Source organism: Anneissia japonica, unplaced genomic scaffold (genome assembly GCF_011630105.1).
Source record: "Anneissia japonica isolate Jap-2015-1 unplaced genomic scaffold, ASM1163010v1 scaffold724_len3256291_cov202, whole genome shotgun sequence".
NCBI lineage: Eukaryota > Metazoa > Echinodermata > Crinoidea > Comatulida > Comatulidae > Anneissia > Anneissia japonica.
In genome coordinates this window covers 2,997,280-3,024,492 of record NW_022744966.1, presented here as the reverse complement: position 1 = coordinate 3,024,492, position 27,213 = coordinate 2,997,280, and the positions used below count along the sequence as shown (strand labels likewise).

At 33.8% G+C, this 27,213-nt stretch overlaps 2 protein-coding genes across 2 annotated transcripts in view; both read left to right on the top strand.

Annotated features, from left to right (window-relative positions):
* Positions 1-8,880, top strand: part of LOC117119804 (major facilitator superfamily domain-containing protein 12-like) — a gene marked incomplete in the record, with an annotated part of 11,911 nt that extends 3,031 nt beyond the window's left edge. The window contains 8 exon segments of the mRNA XM_033264719.1: positions 927-1,044; positions 1,248-1,427; positions 1,693-1,785; positions 2,004-2,096; positions 3,194-3,361; positions 3,947-4,041; positions 4,504-4,631; positions 5,241-8,880. Of these exon segments, the coding sequence (XP_033120610.1) occupies positions 927-1,044; positions 1,248-1,427; positions 1,693-1,785; positions 2,004-2,096; positions 3,194-3,361; positions 3,947-4,041; positions 4,504-4,631; positions 5,241-5,356 (991 nt within the window).
* A 4,464-nt stretch (positions 8,881-13,344) lies between these two features.
* On the top strand, positions 13,345-27,007 carry LOC117119770 (regulation of nuclear pre-mRNA domain-containing protein 2-like). The gene is made up of 10 exons (XM_033264658.1): positions 13,345-13,975; positions 16,965-17,094; positions 18,085-18,185; positions 18,659-18,714; positions 19,348-19,474; positions 20,492-20,667; positions 21,147-21,270; positions 21,566-21,670; positions 22,437-22,550; positions 22,679-27,007. Exons 1-10 carry the CDS (start codon positions 13,747-13,749, stop codon positions 24,958-24,960), a joined length of 3,444 nt encoding a protein of 1,147 aa, XP_033120549.1. The 5' UTR covers positions 13,345-13,746; the 3' UTR covers positions 24,961-27,007.
* Positions 27,008-27,213: the final 206 nt, after the last annotated feature.

Genomic DNA, 27,213 nt, shown 5'->3' with positions numbered 1-27,213 from the left:
ACAGGGGCGGATCCAGCCTGCCAGAAAAGGGGGGGGGGCGCAATCTGCGAGGGAAGCAAGCAGCCTTAGGTTTGGGGCCAGGGGGCCACCTAGGGCCCCTGGCGTGGTCCAGGGGGGCTTGAAGCCCAGCACATTTGAGGAATATGAGGGAAAAAAAAAATTGTTTTGTACTGCCATAAAGTTATGAATTTTACCTCTTTAACTAAGTGTTTAATTACTTTGTTTAAGCATCTACATAGAATAAATTCACCTGCCTTTCCTAGATAACACAATCTAGCCCAGATCTTAGTCAAGCAATCATCATTAGGCCTATGTATACATTTAGGTTCATTTAATTTATTGAGTACATGGTTAATAACTTTCAAAGGGTACCCATTCCATGACATAAATTTTCTAATGTTACAAAGTTCAGCTTGAAGTTTATGTGCTCTTGAAACTAAACTACGAATCCAAGAAATCTTATGGTTATTACTTTTAGTTTTTGTTTTAAAATATATGACTTTCATTTAATTCAGATATTTTATACTTTCTTGTTTCAAGGAGAAACAAATTGCCAATCAAACTATAGACTGTTTATTCTAATCTCACCCAGCCTATTGTTTCCAATCATGCTTGCATGAAATTCTCACTTTATACCATCTAGCGTTTTCTACCCTCACTCACTCGCCACTGAGGAAGGACTAGTGTTGTCTGAAAGCTCTGGTTCTATTTCTGGCTGTTTACTTATGTTTACTTTTTAGCTGTTGCTTATCATTTTTGTATCTCTACTGAGATCCAGCTATTGTTTCCCACAGCATTGATGTTTTTCAGTATTTTGCCTTTTAATTTGCGTCTAATGTTTTTTTGTATGTGTCAAATTTATAATACATAAATAAATAAATAGTACGGTACTTCATTTCCTTTTTTTCTTCTTTTTTTTTTTTTAGATATGCCTTCACCATCATTTCCAATATATTAGTGTATGTAATCTGTTGGGTGCTTATAGATGCTGTTATGGTGTCCAAGAACGGAAATCTTTCCCCAGCCGACAAGCCTCAGTTTATGGTAAAATTACATTTATACATTATTGGTATTAACCGTGTAGGCTGGGGAAAGAAAATGCATTTTAGGGAACATTGGTTGAGGGTGGACTGGGTAAAAGTGATGATATAGAGCTGGAAAGAGAGGGTGTATGGTGATGTTACTAAGAAAAATTGACATTTATTATGTATGATTTATATATTTTCTTTTTTATTTGTGACTTTTAGCAATTGTCATTCATAGTGGTTGGGATTGGACTGGTATTTGCATTTATCTTTCACATTGGAACCAAAGAAAAGCCCTCAGGTGTGCACGGATATTCAGGGGGTGACTCCATCCAGGTAAACAGTCCCATTAAAAAGCCTATGAAGTGGAGATGCTGGCTGAAACAGTCTCAATTCCACCAGGTGAATATCGACTTGGCTTTACTCACATTTTGTTTTCCCAGCTAGTGGAAAGGACACAATTAAAGGTTATTCATTTATATTGCGCAAAAAATGTGCAATGGTAATTATAAGCGCAATTAATTAGCCAACATTTGTATGAACACTGGATTTCAATGTAATATTTGAATTCTTGAGGGTTTCTCTAGCACAGTCGATCACCTTCATAAATTTGTCTTTTTCCCTTTTTCCTAAGTTGCCTTGATGCACATGTTTTTTTTTTCCCTAGGTTGCCTTGGTATACATGTGTGCCAGATTAATGGTGAACATATCACAAGTTTACATTCCAATGTATCTTTTAGAAAGTTTAAAATTAAATAAAGTAAGTACTTTTATTCGATGTTATATCTTGCAATTTTTAGATTGTTATCTGTCCCATCGTATGAATTAAAAATCATAATGTTGGTGATAATGATGGTGATTTTGATAATGATGCTGATGAGGATGGTGATGTTGTTTTTGATAATAATATGAGGATAATGATGTTGAAATAATACAATTTTAAATATTTTGGTTTTTTTTACATTCTTTCTTTTTAAGGACTCAATTGCCATCATTCCATTAGTAGTGTATGTCAGTAGTTTTGTGGCATCAACATTTGTTAAGTTTTTAAATGATCATTTGGGAAGGAAGGTAAGTTTATCAAGAGCTTCTCATAGTAGTTACCTTAAGCTGGGCACTCGCTGCGACCCGACAGTCGTCAGCTGACGGGATTCTATAGAGAACGCCATGCCATGCATGCGACGGATTGTTTTTAATGACGATCCGTTCAAACCGTTATCGACAATCAAAAAAAAAACGGCGTCACGTCGTTAAACGCTCGCAGGGAGCAGAGTTGGATTTGTCGTATGACACAGTGAGCCTCCCGCTTTAGACTCTAGAGCCTGGTTCTCACGAGAGCCCTAGTATCCGGATCGGGAGCTAACCGTTAACGCTAGCACCTGCTGATGATAACGGTTAGCAAGCGCTATCGGTTAGCAAGTTGAGCGCGTTTCTATTATCAACCAATCACACGTACACGTTTACAATTTACAGTTTTTTATTGGCCAGTGATTCGATCATCATATTCTTGGTATCTGGATCGGAATTTTCTGGTATGGACGCACGGCAGCTGCAGGATTCGGATCCTGCTAACCGTTAGCTGCCGTGTGAGAACATAGCGTATGAGATTATAGCCACAATGTAATGTAATGTTCTCCTAGGACATTGTTGCTTGGTTGCACAGATTATTATGTGGTCTTAGTACCAACATGGCCATTACCAGCCTTAACTGAGCAAATCCATTGTGCTTGTCTCAAGTTAAAGGTAGACCCAGCAGTCAATACTCCTATTGGTCTTCACTCGCTGTGTGTCTGTCAAGCGTCAAGCTTGTGTAACAGATACAAATTTGCACACAGTAAGAGAGTGAGTGGGTAATGTTCCACACAGCATTATGCATTGCAATTGTGTAAGTCATACAGTGACAATTCGCAAGGAAATTTGATTTCACAATTTTTTGTAAACTAATGCTTTTATGTTGCAATAACAGGAAATGCTATTGTTATCTGCATTTTTGATGTTATATATTTTATTTCATTGTATAATTACATTTGTCGGTGAAATCAATGATGAAATAAAAACAATAATGTTAAGGCCCAAATAACCATCTCTGCTGCATTAATAAGTCATATGGATTTAAATAAATAAAAAAAGTGATGTGTTAAATAAATATTTGTTGTTTCATTTTCCAGATAACCTATGGTTTGGGGGCACTGTTGGTTCTTGGTGCCTGTATTGGCTTCTATATCCAAAATATTGGCAAATATGTGTATATACCAACAGTGTTACTTGGAATTGGAGGTTCTACTGTTCTGGTGACCTCACTCTCTATGACAGCTGACCTGATTAATCTCAACACCGTAAGTGAAATGATGTGAACATGTACAGGTAGCTACTATAAGTGCTTCTTTACGGTTGGTAGGTAGTCACAGACCACGCCCATACGGAATCCAGCACAATGATGCTGCGAGCTGTGGGTATTTTTTTACCTTTACCTTTAAGTTGTTTAACAGACAGAGTAGTTAGTGTACATTATGTATATTTTTTGTATTGTTTTAAAATTATCTTAATTGTTAAGTTGTGGTGTACTCATTAATTCAAATTTGTTTTAGTGTTTCAAATTTCTATTACCATTTTTTATAGTCAATATTTTACAATTGTAAAAAAAATTATGGTAATATTTATCATTTTTCTTCACTATTGTAATTACTGTTATGCTTTTAATTGTTATATCAATATGTTCATAAATAAAGAATTTTTTAAATCTGATATCAATTTTAACTTAACAAAATCTTAAAACTTCGTAAAATAGGTTTTTTTTACCTCAGAAACCATATTTTTACACATGGTATACCAGTACCAAAAGTTCTATGATTTTGTTGTTGATACTCACCATGCAAACTTTCAAGAAATAATTTTAACACAGCTTTTGTTAATATTTTAAGGAGAATTGTGCATTTGTGTATGGAGCTATGAGTTTCACAGACAAGCTGTCAAATGGAATTGCAATTGCTGTTATACAACAGATGCACCCTTGCAAGTATGTTCTAAATACAATTTCCAAAAATTATCCAAAAAAAACGCAAAGAAATTATAAATTAAAAACTACAGTGTATTAATCATGCAAGTGAAATTATACTATCTATTCACGATACTAGAAATACTCTCCAGGTAGCAGAATATTTGTTTTATTGTATTTTAATGATTTTGTGGCAGTCCCTAATGATAAACATGAAATTCTACATTAACTAATGCTTAAATAGTGGAGTTGTTTAAAAAGTGCTTGCGACTTGGCCCCTGGAATTGGAATCCAGGCATTTTAACTGCCGAACTACAGTTTTGTGCCCAGACATGTTTGTGTGTTTATCAAAAAAAAAGAATTATCCTGGTCAATGGATTATTACATATGGAACACATACTCAGTCTCTGAATATATTTCTTCCTTTGTTTTTTTTTTATTTTAACAATTTAATGATTAAACTGTATTTACTTTATTTACAAGGACCTCTGCTTGTTGTGCTAAATGTGCATGGTTTTACCGTGACATTCTGTCGTTTGTACCTGGAGCAGCGGCAGTACTTTCCCTATTGGTTCTTCTCACCTTAATTCCGGTCAATATTGGCAAAAGAGGTAATCAGTGTTAATATTTATAATTACAATTTACAAACGTGGTTTTGCAGAATTATGAGGTTCCCGAATTGGAGGGTGAATTGTAATTAAAGTTTTTAATATTTTTAATGTATTTCATATTCTATTTAATGAGAACTATGATGATAATAGTGAGAGTGGCAGTTATAATGATGATGATAATTATCATCGTTATCTTCACCACCAACAATCATAAAAAAAATGAAATTTTCTTAATTTACTATTGATATTATTATTTATTTATGATATTGGAATTCAACTTATTTGATGTAAATGAAATTTTTTGTACTAACAATAATTTTAATTAATATTTAATATGTTTAATATATAATATTTAAATTATGTAATGAGTAGTAGTGTAACAATTTTGTTTATCAACAGTTAATTTAAGTAATTTAAATTATAGCCCTAAATCTTTTCTTTTAATATCTTATCTCTTTGCTTTTTTTAAATTTGATGTTTGTTTGGTGTCTTTTTTTATGATTGGTTTCTGTTTATATATTTTATATGTGCATAGACCAATAAAGTTTATCAGATCTACCTTATCTTATCTTATTACTGACAGTTGAATAATTTGATCTCTATTTTTAGATGGTGTCACTCCAGATGATGTTACCGATGATGAAAGAAAAGCGCTCCTTTCAGGTACAACAAACAAAGAATTGTATGACTCTTACAACCAACCAGCCTCAAACGCCACAGCTTGAAAAGTGCCTTCAGTTACAAGGTTCCAGCTTTTAAAAGGAAGCTTTGAATACAATGGTCAGCATGATAATGGTTAAGATGATGGTGGGAATGGTTATTCTGATGATGATAACAGATAGTGATGATGATGATGAGCATGAGAATGGCATGTTTGTGATGATAGAGAACAAGAAATTGATAAGTGTGATCATGGAGCTTTATGATTTTGATGAGAGGAAACCATTATATTGTTGGCTGGGAAAGCTTAAGAAATTCTGACTTCAAATACTTCTGGCTTGTATGATCTCCGGTACCCTGGAGAACATTGTAAATATATAAGCGAATATAAATTTTTCGTGTTTTTTTTTACCCTCAAAAAGACAATGATGATGATAATGCCATTGTTGTGTTGATAGACAAGAAGAGTATAATAAGCAACATTTATATTTTGTGATAATGATAACGGCAGTTGGTGTTGTTAGTTGATGGTAAGAATGATGAGGATGATAATGTTGATGTTAGTGAACACAGTTGTTGTAGATGATGATGATGAATAAGGACTATATTGATGACAATGAAATGGTTGTGATAATAAGCTGAGCTTTGCAACTTGACTCAACTGACCTCAATTGACCTTTGTGAGGTGACACAAGCACTCTTATGTCCTGTTGAGCTCAGTTGCCCATGTTGTATTTTGTTGTGATTCAAAGCAAGCGATTGAATGGTCGAGTAATGTATCAAATTATGGTTATGTTGCATAACCATAATTAGTTAATCTGCAGCTCTACCTGGTTGCTTTTAGTTGTAGTAGTCAACATGAGCACTACCAGCTACTAGCTGAGGTCAGTCGATGTTGATTTTGTTGAGTCAAGTGGCAAGGGCAACATAAGCTTAGCTGTAGCCAGAAAGAGTACATAAAAATTATATAGTTGCAGTTAGTGTGTGTTTGATGTTATATTTTACATATATTTTTTTACTTGTCATAGTTGAATAACATCCACACAAAGATAAAAGATCCTAATGATTCAATCAAAGGTCAACAAAATTTACAAAAATCATATTTTGTGGGTGGGGATCGTCATGTAGTTAAGATAAGTATAATTATGATATTTTTATGATACAGATAATGGTAAAGAAGAGTATAATGATAGTAATGATGATGTTAATAATATAAATGAAGGAGATGGCACTCCTTTGTGAGAAGGCATAATGATGAGTATTATCTTGCCTGAATCATTTTATACAATTGTTATCATCCTCATCATCATCATTCACAAAATTATATAACATAATTTGACGGGTATTATTGCTCTTGATATTTATGTAACAATATGCACAACTAAACATGTTTTTGTCATCATTGACAGAATTATATTTCATGTTATACTGTTCTGTATAGACATTATGTATTATATATATGAATAATTTATATACATTTAGACCACTCCTGTGCTATTCCTTGGCAATAACATGTATGATTAAAATAACTTACACATACATACATTTTCAAGCAATAGTTAAGGAACTTGTTTGTTGATGGACTATGGCCATATGGTCTTTACACCATTGTTCCTTTATCACAGTGCAATGCAGCAACACAGATTATATTGTTTGTTACTGCACATTTACATACTAGTGCAAATCATTTTAAAAGCCAAATTTGTAATATGCTCTACTTTCTTGCATTGAATGAATGATTAAAGATTGAAACAGGTTATAATACCTTCTTTAGTAATTCATTTTAAATAGAATATTTCAATCAAGTACTTAAGAATTTATTGTAATACTGTATATAAACATACCACTAACTGTGATTACAGTATTTGTATATTTGGGATTATTAGCCTCCCCAAAGGAGCGAAGGTCCAGGGAGGCTATTGTTTTACCCATGTTCTTCTTCATGCTGTTATCATTGTTGTTGATTAATTGTTTGTTACCACAATAACTAAAGTTTGGTAATTCCGATTGGTTTTAAATTGGTAGAATGCAAGGTGGAATTAAGAAGGCGGAGCCAAATTTTTTTGATACTTGTGTGAATATGCTAATTGCTCATTTACATAATTTATATTTCACTAAGGTAATTTAGGCTAGTACCATGATAACTAAAGATTGGTAAGTCCGATTGGTTTCAAAAGTGGTAGAATGCAAGAAGGTAAGAAGAAGAGGGAGCCTATTGTTTTTGGTATGTGTGTAAATATGTTAATTGCTAATTTACATAATAAATATTTCACTAATCAGGTAATTTAGGTTAGTTACCATGATAACTAAAGTTTGGTAATTCCAATTGGATTCAAACTATGTAAGATAGCTGTAATAAGACTATGTAGCCGGTTGTTTTTGGAATGTGTGGGAATATGCTAATTTGCATAATTGATATTTCACCTTTTAGCTTATTTCAAGACTAGTTACAATGATAACTACAGTGTGGTAAGTCTGATTGGTTTCAAACTTTGCACAATGGTGTTAAAAATTTGTTTGCTACGACAATAACTGGAGTTCGGTAAGTCTGATTGGTCTCAAACTCCTACTCATCAGTTCTCAGAAAAAAATCACACCGTGGGGAGGCAATGCTTTACTGTGCAGCCTAAAAGGTGCATTTCTACGTTTCCTTCGTGCCTTGTATTTTAATGTTTTATATTTTTCATCATTTCATTCATTTCTTTACAATTGTTACATGGACATTTGCTAGCTCAGCAACCATTGACTTTTGATTACTGTATTGTTTATATATTATTTGATTGAATATTGTTAGCTGTTTAAGGACAAAAAGAAATTTGATCAGAAGCACGTAGATTAAATAATGTAAAGTGGTTATACTTTAGTACTCCATGGAAATATTCCTCTGAGGTTATCAGAAAATCCCAATATAATTTATATTAATATTTATTTGTTTCAATGTTTAGTAATTTTGATGTGAATGTATGAGACTTGTTTCTAGTGAAAAATTTTGTGATGATTTCACTATGTTTTCGTTTTCTTTATTATTTCCCCATCTAGATGGCCATCGAAAACATCTTGCATATTTAAACATTTTGAATCTGTAAATATTCCATACCTACCTGATTTGTTAGGAGGTGGAATTGCCTCCTCCATTAGAATAATATATATGATTTGATATAAGAATAATAATGTATAATATATAATACAGTATAATGTAATATATATATGTTATGTAACATAAAAAAAATAATTGTATATTCCATGTATATTTTGGTGATAAAATTTAATATATTTGGAGACAAAGCCTAAACATATTGTTATGTTGTCCAATCATACTTCTTTCTATAGGCATAGACTCAATTTCTAGGATTCTTGTCAGCCCTTCAGATGGTACAGATGGTACATGTTATTTCCTTGGCTAAAAACCATTGTTCAGGTATCAAATTATTTGTGATATTTATATTCTGTAATAATGTAATAATATATTGAACCATATGTATGTATCCACTGTAACTGATATAAGCTATCTATTTTTCAATGTTAACTTTTTTCCTATTCTTACCTATATTTTGACTATTACTAATAAATGTGTCACTTTCTTACAGTATTTTGTAAAATGGTATTTATTTGTTCTATAATTATCATTGTGTAGAACATTATATTATTATAATTATGCTGTTAATATGGGCTCAAATATGTACACTTTTGGGTGGGCTGCATGGGATCCGTGATCAGATAGGGTACAGGGACAACACCGCGCCGTATCAACAGCTAAAATTAACTTTCCAGATGAACATAAAAGAATTGTTGCATTTTTTTTTGACTTCTTAATAGTATATAAGCCTACTGTTTTTGTTTGTTTTTTTTTTTTGTTCTGTGAAGGAAAGATTAATAAGACAATAATTAACATTACATTTTTAAATGGTCTGAAAATAAAAGAGTAAAATACTTAGGACTATGTAAATTATTATCTCTAATAACGCGCAATTAACATCACCACGTTTGTGTGATGCGTATTGACATAATAGATCACCCCATGGAATCAGATTCGTAACAACAAACTGCTCCCATGACGGACAACATGTTAATGATAATACAAGAAAATTGCCTCTATTTACTTTACATAAAAAGAAGAAACAACCATGAATATCCCAATACTACAAAGAAAACGAATAACAAAAAACGGCATAAATGGCAGAAGAATCATTTCCACTGCTCCGTTTTCCAGCACTTTGAAGCGCCTAAAGTTAGGGGCTTGCTGGAACAATATTCACAGAGGCTCTTGTTAAAATGATGTCTCTAGCTGAATCCCCTCTATCCTACCTACAATTTAATAAATAAGCTATGAGAGCAAGATTACTGAGTGGCTAAACAAGAGGCGAAAAATATGTTTCAAAATAGGTTTTTTAATGGACTTCTTAAAAATTCCAACTGAAGTTGAATTTTGTATATCGTCAGGAAGTTCGTTCCATAAGTATGTAGATGGATCGGATGATAAAATGTAATCAGTTTATCTCTGTAAGCCAGAGATTTTGAACACATGGCCTTGTAGGTATTGAACTGTACTACCTACCGGGTAGTTCTTTTCTGAAAATGTATTGTGTTTTTCATCCGTTTGGTTCCATTTTCAAGGACTTTAGTTCGAAAGATCTGCCTATTTGTTTACTTAGGAAGACATCCGTACGTTTCATTAAAGCTGAATTGGATTATAATTTCTTACACTACACAATACTATAATTATAACTCATAAACGTGAAATGTTTACTATATATAATATAAATACAAATAGAACATGGTTTGTAATATCATGGAGGAAAAATTTTGCTGACCATGTAATAGTGATAGTCAGCTCCTAGGACGACTATGCTTGTGAGCCGTGCTCGGATAGAAACCCAACAACAAATTCTATCAATAAAAGTCACCTGCTCTGTTGATACTAACCCAGTGTTTGATGATTTATATATTTATTATTCATTAGAATAATCATTTTTTCACTATAATTTAAATGCAAGTGCTTACATTTTCGAGTTTATAACGGCTTTACCGCTCAGGATATTTCAAACTTAAGTAACAAAAAAATCAACTTAAATTCGTCTTAAATACATAAATCTCAGGCCAGGTTTTTATCACAGAAATGTGATAATGCATGGTTCAATTAGGTTTTTATGCTTTCGCAAGCTTTTATTTTAGTTTCGTTTAATACTACTACTAGTAATAATAATAATAATAATAATAATAATAATAATAATAATAATAATAATAATAATAATAATAATAATAATAATAATGAACGATGAAGATGATGGTGATAATGATTAATGTTAATAATATTTAAAAGTGCTCAAATCAGCAAAAAATGTTAAGGTTCCTCTGTGACCCTCCCCCTTAGATTTTCTTTAACAACATTTAAAAATACCTTGATTTGTCGAAAAAAAGAATCAACGTTTCAGCTTCCATTTCTAAGCGGTTTTTAACTTAAGACATTTTTTAATTGTACCACCCCCCCCCCCCACCTTTTTTTTGGACCTGTATCCGGTCGGGAAAGTGAATTTGTGGGCAAACTTTAAAGGGGCAATGTCACATGTTTAAACGACCTGTGTGCTGCATAGATGCAGTGTACACACGTGCCCCTGTTTTACATTGAATTGTCACTTTAAACGTTTTAAGCGTACATGAACCTCAGTTTAATTGTCCCCCTGTATTGAATTCTAAATTATTTTCATTTATTTTGTTCTAGCATCCACAGCACGCAACAGATACAAAAATCTTCCTGTAGTTTTATAGAGAAACGTTCATACTGTACTTGTGATTTAACGAATATCGGGTGACAATTTAACCGTAAACTTTAGTGTTAACAGATAATTACAAACAAAATCAATAAAATATTTTTAAAATATAAAACGATTGTAAAACATAAATAACCCACAATTGATTAAAATACAGGTCTCCCTCCAATTTAAACCACTTTTGGTACCGGTGTTTCCAGGATCTTTATCAGCTTTGGTTCAAATTAGAATAATAAAGATAAAAGATATTTGTTGATTTGGGACCACAGAAAATAAAGTGGTCTTTAATTGGAAGGGTTAATTGGAGAGTGTTATATAGAGTATTTATAATGCAAAAGACACCCATAAAAAGTAAAAGCTCAATCAATCCAAGCCAATTATCCATCCCCACAGCAGACATCCGTAGATAGTGATTACTCTCGTAACTGATCGTGTGGATGTGGGCCCGGCAACTTTCACCGTGCTTGTAAGTGCAAGAAACACAGCCCTAAAGCAAATGATTTTATAAACGTGCGCTTTATACTCAGAAATTTAAAAAATTATTTTATACAAAATGGAATTTTAAACTGATAAACGGGAAAAACCAATATAATCGATTCCAACTATAACTTTGAAATGCTGATTTTTAAAAAAAAATACAATTTAGAAGGAAATTTCTTTCAACAACAGATCAATATTTTTCTTTTTTCAGACGTTTCCCCAGTAAAATCCTTATAGGCCTATTTGCTGGCATAGACTATTAAAAATGTTTACATGTGCGTTGGTGACAAAGAAATTTTTATAAAATTGTTTTTCGGTTAAATGTAAGTTAAAAAATAAGGTTCAGATTCACTCTGAATGTTAAACTTTTAACTTTAGTACGGTAACCTCAGAAACAGGACTGTAAATCTGACGAGAATACATTTGACATTGGCCCATATTGTGTAAACAATCTGTCAGGAATAATTAGTGGCGGTGTCGACGAGGGGTCGGGTATGGTCAAACGTCCCCGGAGAGGTTTAAAATCTAGAAAACCCCCCAGACTCAACACATTTAGAATACGCCCCCTGAATAATGCACACTCTCAGTAAATGCTTTTTCAAAGAAGTGTCCTAACTAAATTATGTAGGGTGGGGGGAAGGGCAAGTTTTCCCGATGAGGAACTTGTGGCCACGCCCACCTAGTGGAGATGCCGTCAGGGAAAAATTCCCGCATCTCCCCCCCCCCCACCACCCCGTCCTCGGTGACGCCACAAATGACGTCATCTGACCAAAATATTAATTTGCCTATCCAAATAACGTTATTTTGATGACCAATCCTTAATAAAATATTAGTCATCTAAAAGCACATTCGCCAAACTAAAGCCATTAAAACCCTTCCCTGCTCTACCAGGAAATTTATTCCGGAACCCTGACCAGATTCTAGTCGGCCCTTTGCTGTCGGGCCCAGTTGGGAAATCCTAATGTTTGTTTTTGTGTTTTGGTTTTTTTTTTGGTTTTTTTTTTTATTTGATTTGTTTGTTTTTTTTTTGTGTTTTTTTTTGTAATATCCTAATGTTTTATTTATATATTATATTGTAGTAATGGTTTTATTTTTTTTTTTTTATATTATGGCGTGTGCAGTTTGTTTGTCTAAACTTTAAACTGTAAAACGTTAATTTGACTAACATATTGACTTTTGTTGCAATTCCAAGGTTTTTTTTTTTACTTTTTAAAGTATATTTCTTTTAATGTTTTGATATTATATTGTAGTAATGGTTTTATTTCTTTTTATTTTTATGATGTTTTCTATTTTTATTAGAATGTTATTTGTTTAATTTGTAATGTGATTTCAATTTGTGAATAATTTGTATACAGACCTTAAATTAATAAAATATTTTATAGTAACAATTTCAATATTTATATTTGGTAATACATTTGAATGATTTGTTTATTTTTTTAAATATTATATTGTGGTGGTAGTTGCTTTTTAAGTAATTTGTAATTATATTATCATGTTTGTAAATTAATGTCCCAATTCAGTTACATTAATTCTTTTTTTGTTAACTGCGATGACATTTCTTTTTTATGTCACTTTATAAATATACCAAGATATTGTAGAGCCACCACCAGAAACCCTCACTGACGTGCGCCACCACTGCAGAGAATGCTTTTCACAAAATATTATTAACCTGGGTAATGGTTGCTGGGTAAAGGGTTACGGTACTTTTACGTACCGAAGCCTAGTACTTATAGTACTTAAAACTGTAACATCATTTTTTGGCTTCTGTGTGAGGACATGGGATATGTGTTTGTCGCCCTCTAAACCACATTTTGTTACACATTACGCGTGTGTACGCTTCAGATAATCAACATGGCGACGATTGTAGCGGGTTGAAATATGAATTTATTATCTTAGCTAGGCCTATGGCATGACTATTTATTCATCTCTCAAGCTCCCTAAATATCTACTTTGGATAAGGTGAGGGAAAAATACCTTTTAATTAAGAATCGAACGTCAATGTTGCAGCTCTAGGCCCAACAATTTATTGCTAGGCCTAGACCCATGGTCGTCGGGTTTCTCATCTGTCTTCTTGTGGGCTCGAGTGGTTAGCTGAGTCTAGTTAGCGTGAGCCGAACAGTCTGGCTAGCAGTTCCTACTAGGCATATCCTGCTGTAGTTGTAAGAACAGAAACTGAGGATCATCAGAGCCAAGTAATAATTTCAGAAATGGGTCGCGATCATCACAGAAGCAGCAGAAAGAAAAGCAAGAAGAAAAGTTACAGTAAAAGTGAATTGAAAGAATCAAGCACAAAGTTTAATGTCGGAAGTTTGCAGCAAAAACTAAAGTCTCTGAATAACACTCAAGATAGTGTCCAGTCTGTTTCTTTATGGATTATTCATCATAAAAATCATGTTACCAATATTTTAGCAACATGGCTTCAGGAAGTTAAAGAGAGTAAGTATCATGTCAAATTTTTGTACTGAACCAATGATTTAAGTAGAAGAATAGGCTAATATTAATAAAATCAAAAATAGAAATAGAAAATAAAAAATATTAATAATGAATAATAAATAAAGGGTCAGCCAAAATTTTGAAAAAGAGAACAAAAATGTTTTGTTGTGTGTAGCCCTATATTTTTTGTCAATTTTTCTATATTTTCAACTGTATTTAATTTGAGAATTTTTTTATGTTGTCGCCATAGCCAGAATTGGCTGTTCGCGCATTTAACAGAGATGAGAAAGTGTGACATTAATAAACAAAATCTAACAATTTACATTTTTACTTGGTCATTAACATTCTATCAGACGATGTTCCTTCATCCTTTTTAGATGTGTCCATATACAGTTTACTAACAATTGAAATGTTTATACACCCTGTGGGAAAATGTGCCAGTGATTGTATAATATTACTACACTTTGTGTATACTGAGTCTACTGTACTGTAACTTCAACTGCAACATATTTATTCATTCAAGGGATAACCAACACAACATTGTTCAGAGTTCGAAAATATAACTCTAAATTATGTTATGAAATGACGATGCCACATTAGTTTGTGTGCATGTGCCTATTACGTGATGTATAACATACGCAAACTGTTTAGACTGGACATACGTATCATTAACATCCCTGGAGGCACTTGGAAATTATGTTTAGTATATTATTTCTGCACTTAATGCTTACAGTACTCTAGGGTTGGAGGCATTTTATGAAGATTGTTTTTATGGGTGGAGGCACAATCTTTCCAAGTCTAGATAAAACTACATAGTACCTGAGGTAGTTCATGATTGACTTTTTAGTGGAGCTGTACACCCTTCTGTGGCTTGTGGATAATAAGATGATTGCATTAGTTGAATAGCTTAGTGGTTAAGATGCTTGCCTTTTAATCCCAGCCCAGGGTCCTGGGTTCAATTTCTGTGGTGGCAGGACTTTTTCTCATGACCCAAACAACCCCACTCCCTAGGCCTCAATAAGAGGCGTTTATAAAGCATCATTGCATCCTGTAAGTGGCTAGTGTACTTGCTGTTGGATGTCAAGGAAAAAATACTTACCAAGATTTTTTTTTCTCATGAATAAAATAATTCCACTATCATTAAGTAAACCTCATAATGAGAATTAGTTTATAGGCCCTAAACATTTAAGCTTTAAATTATTCAACGGTACCAAATTTAATCTTATGATTTGACATTAGACCTCAACTGGTCTGGTGTTTTGTGGGTAATGTCCTTGTGGGCTAATTTAATGGTCAGCATACAAATGTAGATCAATATAATGTTTTTTGTATAAAGTTTTTTTTTATGGTATCCTGCTGTACATTAAATAACATTTATGGAAAATTAATTTTTCAAATTCTAAATTAACTCACAATTATGAATGTACAGTAGGCAAAATTTTAGATTCATGGTTTAATTTTCAATAACTGGACCTTGTTAACATTGTCATTTTCACAACAGAATTTATGATGAATCTTAAACAACATGGTAATGATATTATTAAGTTTGGTAATTTACTTATCTAAATGCCAGTTTAAAGGATCTTTTTATAACACCAACAATTGCTAAATTGTTCTACACTTTTCCAAATATTGATTCTTTTGTTGAATGATATAATGGAATAACACAGCTAGATTGTACATAGTATAAAGTGCCATACCACTTGCAAGATTGTTGTATTGACATTTCAGACTAGGAGGAGTAGAATTGTTTAAAATTGTAGAATTTTCAATTGTTTTTAGATGTAACTCAAATTACTCTATAGTACCTGCAATATGCTTAGCATTTCTTCTTTCTAATATAATTCTAAAGCTTTTTAGTTTGTCAGTACAATTTTTATTTTTGTTTAAAAGCACTACAGTAGGTAGCAGTTTGTATCTTGGTAAAAGCTGAAATCATAACACAAATTACACCACAATATCAGTCAGTGTAAGCTGGTAGTGTGACAAACCATTTTTCCTTTTTTTCTATTTCCACTTCATCTTTTCCTCCAATTTTAGTTGTCAGAATATTTTCCATGTATAGGCCCACAGCTACTAGATTTGGCAGGCCCCCTTATATCCTGTCAAATACAGTAATAATATTATTAGTATATAATAATAATATTTATTATAATTAAAACATTGAAAATACTCTGACAACTCAAATTGGAGGAAACGATGAAGTGAAATTAGAAAAAGAAGAAAAAAAATTAAATGGTTGGTGTCACTACCAACTTACACTGATTGGTATAAACATTAGTTTGTGTTATCATTTGTGAATTTTGATGGTAAAATTTCAGTGTGATTTATTATACAGTATGCTCATTAAAATATCTATTGAAAAAGTACAGTAAATATCCTGGAACCTTCATATCTGTAGTACAGTACTTGGGGATTGATTTTGTTTATTACAGGTAGTTGCATTGCTTAACACCTCGACCACCAAGTTATTAATTTTACTCATTGTTTTTGTTGACACACAGTTCTGTATGTACTATACTCAATATAAAGTGATAACATCATCATATCTTTTCTTTTCCCTTTAATTTACACCAAATTCACAGACAACAAAAACAAACTTAGGTTTATGCAGTTTGACTTCTTGCTTTATTGGTTATCCTTAAAATACTTATTTTAAATTTTCTTTTCCGTTGTCAGTATTTTGATATATACCTACAGTACCAGTACAGTAATAGAATTAATATCTGAATTGGATCACATTAACAAAGTTTTTTCTGCCATTCATTGGCAGTAAAGTAACAGCATTATAAATATTTTCTGTACTGTATCCTGGAAAATATAATATCAGCTTCAAATTATTGATTCCTGTATAAAATCTTAATGTCATTTTTCCAATTTTTCTTTGATAATTTAAATCCAAATTCAAAAGATTTTTTACTGTTAAAATTAAAAATATACATAATTTGCAGAATAAATGAATTACAGTATTTACATACTTTTTTCTTGGTAGGTTCTATATCAAAACGTCTGATTCTGATGTACCTTGCTAATGATGTCATCCAGAACAGTAGGCGGAGGGGGATCACAACATTTGTAGATGGTTTTGGAGAAGCCTTCGTAGAGGCTGTATCCCTCTGCAGGTAAGGAGTATTTACTCACTGTCTCCCAAAACCATCTGACCAGTGTTGTAGCTACGCCGGTCGGTGCCGGGTATGACCGACACTAGCATTTGGTAACCGGCACAGAGGCAAATTTTTAAAATTCGACCGGCACAAAATGTGTGTAAACTTAAATTAAATTATCAGTTAAATATGTCAGTCATATAATATCCATATATTCCGATGTGGAAAGTGGGAAATTTTGATCCTGAAATTCTTAATGCGGCCTATATTACACCGGTTATCAACCTACTCTTACAATTCTAAATCATGGACGGCGGCGAACACTACAGCAGCCAGCCAGCTGTCTCTCTCTCATAACATCTAGGCTAGCCCTATTAATTAACTCCACTCCGTAATACCCGGCACTCATATGCGGCTAGCTACAAAACTGCATCTGACCTTACGAATTTGGTGAAGGGCCAAGTACAGTTTGGTGGCTACATCATGTAGACTTCTCATTAGGCTTGATGATTAGAAAATGAAGCAGTGTTGGGTAAAGATATAAAGTAGAACACATACAGCACTTTATTGCACTTTTACTAACTTGAAGTGTACTCAGCTTTCATAGCACCAATTCTGACATCATCACACTGTTACCTAATGAAGTCAGTGTGGAGTGCACATAAAAGCTTTTTTTGTAAATTATTTATGTTAAACCTGGTTTCCTTAAAATCGCTACACTGTCGCTACAATGTTTTCAGTGCAATCTGTGTACTGCGTAGCAGTCCAGATGCAATCGGAACAGCTTCCCGATTCAATCGACCAATCAGCATCACCGAATGCTGTCGGCAATATTTGTGTAGCAGTTGTATGGAAACCAAGCTTTAGTCAGTTAAGTGCTATCTATGTTCTATTTTATAAATCTTAGTTATGTCATCAACTGATAGAAACCAAATAAAAGTTGACCCTTTTGAAAGTTTAAGTTTTTATTACTTTTTGTGTTTATCATTATTTTCTTCTATTTATTAGGGACGACAGCATTAGGAAAAACATAGAGAGGCTTTTTAAGATTTGGGAACAACGCAATATCTATGATAATGATGCCATTGAAAAATTCCAGGATGCGATTTGTAAGAAAAGCTTCTTTTGTTTGTTTTTTAACTTAATGTGCACAATAGAATTGTACTTAATTCAACAGTTGTGGGTGTTATGAAAATTTAGATATCAATGATAGTATATTGAAAACATTTTTAGGATGATACAAATTAAAAATAATGAAAGAGCAAGAAAGGATTCCTTATGTCAAGTCATCACTGTAATCATGAATGTAAAGTATACACACTAACATACCCATCCACACCCCCCCCCCCCCCCCCCCCACACACACACACACACACACACTTAAACAGAATACATTGAGGTAGGCTTATATCTGTATCACTCATGAGTAATTTTTATCTTTATTTTGTAATTACCTTTTACTTGTACTGTATACCACTGAAAGGTTCTTTTATAAACAAACACTACTCTACAAAACACATTAGAATTGAAATGATAGACAACAGATTGGTGTTTTATTTGTATCATTGGTTTTCTTTTTCAGCAACAGAAAAAGATGCCCAGGCTAAAGCAAATGCTCAAATCCTGGTTGAGTATAAGGTTTGTTAATTTATTAATTTTGAGTCTAATTGATTAAAACAATTTTTGAATAAAAATATATTTTTCTTTACTGTTTTAACCAATTGCTCTAAAGTCTCTTTCAGGGACCTGGTTGAGCTGTTTTTTAGGCCTGAAAAAAAAATCCAGCTCCTTGGTTAAAACTCCCAGTATTAGAACCAGCGTCCTGTGAAATCAGCAATGAGAATTATTTCCAGCATCTGGGCATTAGACCCAGCAATCTAGGATTAGATCAAGGACATTAATAGTGAACCAGCACTTGGGGATTGGAACCAGCACCCTAATGTTTAGAACCAGCACCCTATGGTTGGAACGATCACCCAGGCAATGTCATAAAGTATTAGAACCAGCACTTGTGCTTATATCCCGCACCCTATGGTTCGAACCATCACCCTGGCAATGTCATAAAGTATTACTGTAGAACCAGCACCCTATGGCTAGAACTAGCACCCTAGGATTACAACCAATGCCCTAGATTGGACACAACACCTTGGGATTCTGATCAGCGCTATGGGATTAAGCCCAACACCCTGGGATTCAAAGGAATTTATTTAAACATGCATTCCAAACTTTATTCCATACTTGTGACTAATGAGAAATTTTATTTTTTTTTAGCCGGACGAATTACCTGAGAGCATGGAAAAGTTAGTGCATTTTGAAGGAGAGGTTGATTTGAAGAGGAAACAATTATCAAATATGAATGTAGATGTTACAAGTACAGAAGCAATTATGCAATTAAAAGGTATAATGCAGATCATGTTATTACTTTGTTTTGTAATACAGATGATTAGGGTTATTTTTTATTTGTGATTAGTACTCTGTGTTTTGGGCTTACGCAACAACAATGCTTGGAGATACTCAGTGGCGTATCTAATAATGTAGTCTTGGAATGTGTGGTTGGGGTGGGGGGCTGTTTGTAGGTAGGGCACAAATGTGAAGTGGGGCTCAGTGACTAAGGGGGCCCTAGCTTGCAAAATACGAGAATATAAGGCGATTTTTAAGTACATTAGTAATGTAATTTTTTTCCTGCCTGGGAGGAGGGCTCTTTTGGTACCCCTGGGACTACTGGTCTACTAGGCTAGTGAACTATGTTAATAATAATTAATAATAAAAAATAATATTAGTTGGATTTATGTAGCATTTATGCAGCATCAATCAGAACACCGGGCTAACCCCCTGTTCATCTCGTAAGATAGAGTGTTCTTTAAAGTGCACAAGAGCCAATTGTGTACACTGGGCCTACGGTTTACAGTCCCTATCCGAGAAGACTCCAGAACCATAGGCGAGCTTGCTATTCGATCCAGCTCCAATGTAATGGCTGTAGGTTGTGCCCCCCCGCCCCGCCTTACCCGTACTGCCATTCGGCTTGCCAACATAATAATAGTATAAGTGGTTAATTTGGTAACCACTTGCCTAAGAAGAGATGGAACTACTATTTGAGTTTTGTTTTCTAGTGAAAGTTCTAGTACAATTTATTTATTTATTTAAATATGACATTAATAAATAATTAGATGATTCTAAGAACCGTTTGAAGAACCAAATAACATCAATTGAGATTTCTAGCACATGCCACATGGTTTACCAAAAACTGATAGTTGTTAATGTCAATTAGTGATGCAAAACTCTACCTTTAAGATTTATTTTTTTTATTAATTTGTTTTTGTTGTTACTTTCCCAGCTGTATCTCTAATAATAGAATGTATCAGTTGTTATTGCTGTTGAATTAATTCCTAGCATATTGTTTGTTTATTCTTTCCAGATCGAGCTGGTGGTAAACGATTTTCCAAACACTTTGAAGATGCGACGAATAAACTGGATGACTATGTGCAGTCGCTGAGCAAGGAAGTGGAGATGAGGCAAGACCTACTGGAGCTGCTTGAAAAGAGTGTTGTGTTTTATGAAGCTCAGTTTGGAGAAGCGAAAATAGTTGCAAATGTAAGCAGTTAGCTCTTGTGTAATTGATAATAAATTTGTGATTAGTTGATTGGATTAAAATAATTAACTTTGTGTATTTAATATATTTTCTTTTCAAATCCAAATTGTATTTATTGATAAATATACTCAATTATTTTTGTTTTATTTGCTTGCAAGTTTCTCCACTCCATATCCATAGACTGTCCTCCAGAAACCTCGCACACTTTTAACTTTATGTAGTCAAACTAGTATTTAATAATCGCAAATGTTGACCTTGGATGAAATTTTATTAGAGACTTAATTATTCGAGTTAGACAAAGCCGAATTAAGCAAGTTTGACTGTTAATGTAGTGATAACGGTATAAACCCATCCATTTGAACACAATTTGATTTATACACTGGTGATCACAATATAAACCTATCCGTATGAATACAATTTGGTTGATACTGTGGCTATGCATCATAAATTTTTACTGATTTTCTTTTAATTTTTGTTACAGGCATATAAGAATTTTGGAACACGAGTTGGTAACCTGAAGAAGCGTTTAGATGAGTATAGGAAGCTGATTCCTAATGACTCATTAAGCCCTATCCCATCACCTTCATCTGATGCTCCATCACCTGGTACAACATTTAAATTTCTTTTGTAATTTATTCATTTGTTATAACATTTTGAGAAGGTTGATTAAATTGGTATAATCAAAAGATTAACATCAACATTACAAACATTTATGTACATTAAAACAAATTAATTGCCTTATAGAATTGCTCATGTAAATATTGTTTATGAGAAGAAAATTCAGATAGAACATTGGAAAGAAATCTCATTGAGTAAGTATTTTATCCTTTGGGTTAACACTGTTATAAATTTGCTGTGACAGATATCTTGGTAGTGTAATTTAGGGCATTATTTCTGCAGGTGCTACACCTCCAAGGGATCCAAACCAAGACACAACTGAATTGGAAGATATGGACATGTCTGAAGATGACGATACAGATTCAAAAAATGTTGGATCCGTTGTGGGTATGTTTCTTTTTTTTTTCAATATTGGTTTGATGGAAGCAGTGGTAAAGAATGACTTAGGAGCTCACTGCTGGCAAAAGATGTAAAATATTTATATATTTATTTGTCATATCTTTTAGTCTTTATGTTTTAATTATATTTTTATATTCTGTGGTCTATTTTGTAAATACTTACCTGGATAAACCGACTAATTGCCTATTCTTTCTCACACATTAGAACACCCCTCAAAAACAAAATGGAACAGTCGGCCCTGGCGCCAAGCACAACCGACCCCGCGACAATGCTTCTTCCTCCTTCTTATTTTTATATTCTATGTTTAACTAAGTTTGTCATTTTTAGTGTTTTAAGCAACTAGCAAACAAATTTCATTGTTCTAGAACAATAAAGTATTCTTGATTCTCAAAAATATCTAGGCCTATATTAAGAGGCCATCTAGGCCTATATTAAGAGGCCCAAACACTTAAACAAGTGTTTGCATGGGTAAGACCTGGCCCAAAGCATCAAAGATTCATAAGAGTTTGCACTCAGTAAGAGGCAAATGGATATTTTTTTTTCTGGAGAGCTTTCCAAAAACTACATGATGAGAAAATGTTTTTGACATTCATGTCAGATAATACATTTATAAACAAGTGTTTAGCATTCCTTATTAAAGGCCAATTAAATAAGAAACAGAACAGTGCAATAATAAAGCATTAACAATTGTAAATTGTTACTTGAGTTGACTGAAGGATAAAGCTTTATAAAATTCTTTGTATGGTTTCTATAGCAACAACATCCAGGCCATCAAGGAGCAAACCTGTGACATCATCAAAGAAGCAGGCCCCTCTTGCATCACTACCTGGACCTCCTACTGTTGGACAACCAATCTCAACCATAGCAGGTAAGCATTATTAATCATGCCCTTTAATGAGAATTGATGTACTGAGTGGAAATCTGTAGTTTGGTGAGTGTACAGAATATAAAAACAAGATAAAAAAATTTGTATTATTTTTTTTTTCTTTCTTGAAGGGCAAGTTGGAAAGTATGCTGATGAAACACAAGAATCTTATTCACCAGGATCAAACACATCTGCCCCCTCACCTATAGGTACCCCAGAAGGTTTAAACCTGTCCCCAAACAGCAGTCAGACAGCCCCAGAAAGCAACATCTACGTCAATGACACACCAGCTCAGCCAACTGCTTCTTACCAAGCGACAGCACAAAACCTCCTTCCCCAGATCCCATCTCCTGATCTTGCCCCCTTTCCTGCACCTGTAAATCCATTGCCCACAAAAGTTGCCCCTGTTCCTCCTGTTTCTTACACCTCTGCCAGCAGCTCTACATATAGTATGTATACTCAAGCTACACCTGTACAGTACTCATCTACATATGCACCTCCTTCAACACCTACAATTAGTACACCAGAGTCTACAGCCCTTTATAGTTCTAACACATACTATCAAAATGAAACAGCTGGAAGTACAGGGTATTCAGCCACGCCCATTAATACACCTTCACAACCGACAACATCTGGTATATATTCACAGAACTATACACCATCAACATATAACGCTCCTCCATATTACGCTCAGCAATCCAGCCAGGAGGGGGGTTACTCAACGGCACAGACAACCAGCAATCAGTACAGTCCACCTGCTGCAACTGATCTATATTCTCCAACCATGCCTACACCCCAGCAATCAAGTTTCACAGCCACAAACTCATACAATCCTACGGTGCCACCCCCTAACTATGGGACAAATTACACTCCAACTGCTCCAAATCCACCACCTCCTTTACCGCCAGGAGATTACAAGCCAGCACCCCCACCAGTGGAGGAAACATTTGTGCCATCCAACACGCAGAACCCAACAGATGTTAATTATTCAGATCCACAAGTTGAATATCAGACACCAGGTTTCCAAAGTGGAAATGATAATTACGGCAACTCTCAAAGCCAGTATGGGACTGAGAATTATAAACCTTATGATAATCAAAATACTTCCTACCCAGGCAATAACAGTGGGTATCAACAGACAGGCTACACTCGCACAGATGAAACTCATACAGGCTTTAACTCAGGCTCAACTTTGGATAGTCGGAACGAGCGAGAGCTGATGCAGCAGGCCAAGACAAACCCAATTGGATTCTTAACCAGGATTATTACAGCCTCAAAACAGCCTCGTAACACCCCAAGATCAAATCTCCTAAACAACCTTACTGCTTTAAAGACAGTGCCCACTGTTGATGATCAAACTTTCAAAACAAAATCTGAATCTGAAAGAAATCTCCAAAATATTGTGTCCGATCATCCAACAGAGGTTGATATGGTTGAAGAGAAGTCAACAGGAAGTTTAGATGATAATCAAGAAGCTATGGAAACACAAACAAAGCCACGCTCAATATTGAAAAGGCGACAAGCTCCAGAGGTCATAAATACAGATTTGGAGCCACCAAAAAGAGAGAAAATTCATGAACCTCCTAAAATAAAATCATCTCATTCAATCGCATTAGGTGCATTTCTGTCTTCACTTCAACAAGATGATGATGATGATGATGATGAAGATGAGGATGAAGAAGAGGATAAAAAATATGAAAAAGAAGATGAAAAAGCAAAATCAGTTAATGTAAATGAACCAGAAGAGGAGTTTCCAAATGCTGTGAATGTTGTTATACCAAAGACTGAAAACTCGCCTTCCATTGTGAATCAACCAATGAAAACAGATGAAATATCCACAATAAAGAATTTGGGAGATAAACCACTATCAGGTTTAACACATCGACCACCACCTGGTCCTCCACCTGGCCCACCACCTGTTAATGCAAAACGTGGCCCACTTAACATTAATCAAATAAACCCGGTGAAATCATTAGCGAAGGATACAGTCAAAGAAGCACCAAGGTTGATGAATATTGAGCCAACGCCGATACCAGTACTTGGAGCGCCAGTCACTAAACCAGTCTTAAAACGCAGACTAAGTTCTGTCGTCGTTCCCGCCAAAAACTATTCAGAGGATAATGATTGGGAAACTAACAACACAAAGCCTGACTATCGAGATGACTATTACCAATATGACTCAATGGAGTATGGGCATGATAGGGGCAGGTACGATGACTACAGGCAAAGGCGCCGTCCAATGGAAGCAATGGAGTATCACCGACATCAATCACATGGTGGTGGCCATGGTGGCCGGTACGAGGATAATCGATATCGGTATGATAGAGGGCAACCTTACTATGACTATGGTACACCACAGCAACATAGGCCGCCAGTACGAGGTGGTCGACCGCCCCCTTATTATCGCTATTAACTGAACATTTCTTTTTTGTGAGAAGATAAACAAATATTTTAGAAAACAATGTTTCATTGAGTTTAATTTATGCTTGCTTAAAGTAGAATTTTTACTGGAATTTTGTGGGTTTCCAAATGTAAATATCTTAACCTTACAAAGTTGTATAAAGTACAAGTATTATGAAACCTGATACCCTGACCTTTGACATTTGTAGATTAATCATTTTTAAGTCCCATTAAGACAGTATTTGCTTATAAATTGAGAACTAGTGTGAATACAGTATATAAAAAAATGTACTTTTTTGGAAAGGCTAAAGGTTCCTGCTTGAACTTTGAAAAGTAGGAAGTGAATTGTTTGTATAAAAAAAGAAAATGTTGTTTGATAAGTCAAAGTTAAAAATAACTCATGATTAATTCATATTTGTGTTTTGTTTAGAAATATGTTTTTTGTAATGGCAAAGTAAACTTATGTCGAAGGTTGAATAATAGTACACAAAAAATAATCATTCTGAAATTGGTTTGGCACGCTGTTCCATTTGGTTATGATCATTCATGAGAGGATATGATTAATAATGAGTGGTTATGATTATCCCTAAGTGATAATGATTATGGTAGGTTACAATAACTCTTGATTTGGTACAATTATTCATGAGCAGTTATGATTATTTGTGAGTGGTTATTATTATTCATAACAGTACATGATTATGAATGCTCATGATGTGTTTATCAATGTTGTTGGTTAAATTTATTTAATGCACTTTTTGTGAGGTAGTCTGGCCTCGAGATATACTAGTAGAATCATTTCTGAATTAAAATACAGAAGAATGTTTTGGTGAAATAAGTCAATGTTTCAAGATCAGCAATTACAAAGCAATGTAGAATTCACATTTTTATAACATTAATAAGAATCTTTTTTATTTGAAATTATGAACTATTCTATTTTTAGTAAACACTTTGTTCTTGCTATATTTTGCAATGCAATGCCCTTGTTAAAATGTTTTTCCATTTGATGACATCATCTGTGATTTTGAGCCCATATTCATTGTATATGTGTTGAAAGTTGGTAAACATTCTGAACTGTGTGTAGCCTCGATACACTGAACGTATAGAGTTCTTGTCCACTCTCATTAAACTGAGATCTTGCATATGAGCTAATGTAATATGATGAAATCATAAATATATGTGAATTTTAGTTTGCACCAGTCAGATATTTCTAATGGAACAGTTTTTTCATCATTACCTGTATTTTCACAATATCTAGAATACATTATGTACATGTTTATATTCTTTCTAAGGAATCACTTCAAATGGTTATAAGTATGTAATGAAGAAATGTACATTTAAAGGTAACCAATGTGAAAATCAGTAAAACGATACAAAGTTTTGAAAATTACAATTCATTTGAGTGTACAACATTTGAGTTCCATAAAATTCTTATTTTAAATATTACAGTATATCTGATTGTTTTCTGCAAACGTTTTTATTGTATTGACGCGAATTGCGGTTTGTGGTCTATATCTGATTGTAATTTACATTAATGTTTCCATATTGTTAATTGTTATTCATATGTCGAATATCAACAAATCTTACATCAAACAACAGTGATCAAGTAAACTATTTTGCAATAGGTATACGAGGATTTTAAAGAAGATAGGATAGGCCTTCCCTCCTCATCTTGTAAATAATTTATGCCCATGTCTCCTCAGGAAAATTTACAAATTCGTTCCATTCACGGGTGTAGGAGAGGACTTGCATTTGGTGGGGATGGACATTGTTTTTTAAAACTGAAGTTATTATCTCAAGCCTTCTGGGGTTATATTACCCATAGAAAAATCAAAAAATTTTACATCAAACAACAGTGTTCAGGTATACTTTTTTTTATAGACGATAAATACCTGAATAGTGTATGTTTCTCCAGCACCTCAATTCCCACCCCTCCCGGAAAAAGAAACATTGAAATGCCAGGGATGAGTTTACAACAGAATTCTATCAAATAGGGCTTCTTTATTTAATTATTTGAATCATCTTTCTTTGTAATTCCGATTAAAATAGAATTTAAACAACTACCCATAGTCACCTCCACGATGCGTCGTTGTATATAGAGCAAAATTATTCCATATTGGTAATGGTGATTCCATCTATCTACTTGATTTTGAATGAGCGTGAAATATAGCTATTAAACTACACAAGTAGGCATACTTATATTGGAGTTATTTCTACCCCGCCCATGCGATGGATAGGTCAATCACCCTCTCGGTCACGTCTAGTCTGA

What these genes read in the sequence shown, in the direction of transcription:
- LOC117119770 (XM_033264658.1), top strand. Translation starts at nt 13,747, where the DNA reads ATGGGTCGCGATCATCACAGAAGCAGCAGAAAGAAAAGCAAGAAGAAA. An exon ending in AAAATTCCAGGATGCGATTT is followed by an intron (nt 18,186 to 18,658) that starts GTAAGAAAAGCT and finishes TTTCTTTTTCAG; the next exon opens with CAACAGAAAAAGATGCCCAG. An exon ending in AAGCGAAAATAGTTGCAAAT is followed by an intron (nt 20,668 to 21,146) that starts GTAAGCAGTTAG and finishes TTTTTGTTACAG; the next exon opens with GCATATAAGAATTTTGGAAC.